General features: G+C 51.0%; 1 protein-coding gene across 2 annotated transcripts in view; it reads right to left on the bottom strand.

Annotated features, from left to right (window-relative positions):
* The window catches only part of DMTN (dematin actin binding protein), a 14,619-nt gene that overhangs the window by 7,398 nt on the left and 5,916 nt on the right, over positions 1-1,305 (bottom strand). For both annotated transcript variants that reach the window (XM_011939807.1, XM_011939808.1), the window contains one exon: positions 1,130-1,235. In XM_011939807.1, the coding sequence (XP_011795197.1) occupies positions 1,130-1,235 (106 nt within the window). The remainder of the gene's footprint in view (positions 1-1,129; positions 1,236-1,305) is intronic.

Genomic DNA, 1,305 nt, shown 5'->3' with positions numbered 1-1,305 from the left:
CCTCCCACCTTGACCTCCAAAAGTGCTGGGATTACAGGCGTGAGCCACCATGCCGGGGCCCCTCTTAGGCTTTAAGGGTCTTCGCAGCTTCCATTCCTGGGTTTTCAGGTCTCTCCCTCTCCTCTCCAGTCGCCAAGCTCTGAGGAAGTCCAGGGTAGCATGCTGGATAGTGGGCCACGGCATTCAAAGCCTGCTCCGCTCCCCATCTCTTGGCCTCGCTGCCCACTGCCCCACAGTGTACTCTGTGCTCTGTAATTCCAGACTCCTGGAGGCTCAGCCAGCCAGAGGTTTCATGTTTCAAATTTCACTCCCACACCATTCCCAATGTCTGCGATGCCCTCTTCCACTCACTTTGTCTGGCTTGCTTGGAGTCTCAGCCTTCAAGACTCAGTTTAAGCTGGATATGGTGACTCACGCCTGTAATCCCAACAGTTTGGGAGGCCAAGGCAGGATGATTGCTTGAGTCCAGGAGTTCAAGCCCAGTCTGGGCAACATTGTGAGACTTTGTCGCTACAGAAGATTTTAAAAATTGGCCAGGCATAGTGGTGCACACGTGTAATCCCAGCTACTCAGAAGGCTGAAGTGGGAGGATTGCTTGAGCCCGAGAGGTGGAGGTTGCAGTGAGCTGAGACTGCACTACTGTATTCCAGCCTGGGCAACAGAGCAAGGCCCTGTCTCGATAAAACAAACAAGCAACAAACAGCAACGACAAAACCCCTCAGTTTAGCCTCCCAGGCCCTGCTGCTGTGCTCCTAAAGCACCCTGCACACCTTGATCACAATACTGGCCACAATGCACCGATACCCTAGGTTCCATGACAGTTTCCCTGCTGACTGCAAGCTACCAGAGGACAAGACTAGATTTTTTCCCTGCTTATATGCCCAATGCCTAGCACATGGTAAACGCTCAATAAATGGTTGTTAATTAAACCAAACTTGCTGAATTCTGCTTTAGCCGATACTCTCATTTATCATCTGACACTGTTCCACGACTGGGAGTCTTGCTCCCAGGAGAGCAGCCATACTTTGGGTCGGGAATTTCATCCTGTATGTGTCATAAGTCAACACACGCACAGAGTCAGGCCTCCATCTCTGGCCAGGTGACTCTGAGTCCCCTCCACAGCACTCACAGGTATGGAAGGGTGTCCGGTCAGGCAGGGAGCGGGTTTTCCTTCGGATTGGCAATGACTTTTCCATCTCTTCTTTCAAGATCATCTTTCCCAAGTTGGAAGTAACCTGAGGAGGGAGAAAGGAAGATGGAGCCAAGACGTAGACACTTGTTTCTTTCTTTTCTTTTTCTTTCTTT

The sequence above is a fragment of the Colobus angolensis genome, unplaced genomic scaffold, assembly GCF_000951035.1.
Source record: "Colobus angolensis palliatus isolate OR3802 unplaced genomic scaffold, Cang.pa_1.0 Scaffold184, whole genome shotgun sequence".
Classification (NCBI taxonomy): Eukaryota; Metazoa; Chordata; class Mammalia; order Primates; family Cercopithecidae; genus Colobus; species Colobus angolensis.
The sequence above is the reverse complement of the archived record's forward strand: the minus strand, read 5'-3'. Positions and strand labels throughout refer to the sequence as shown.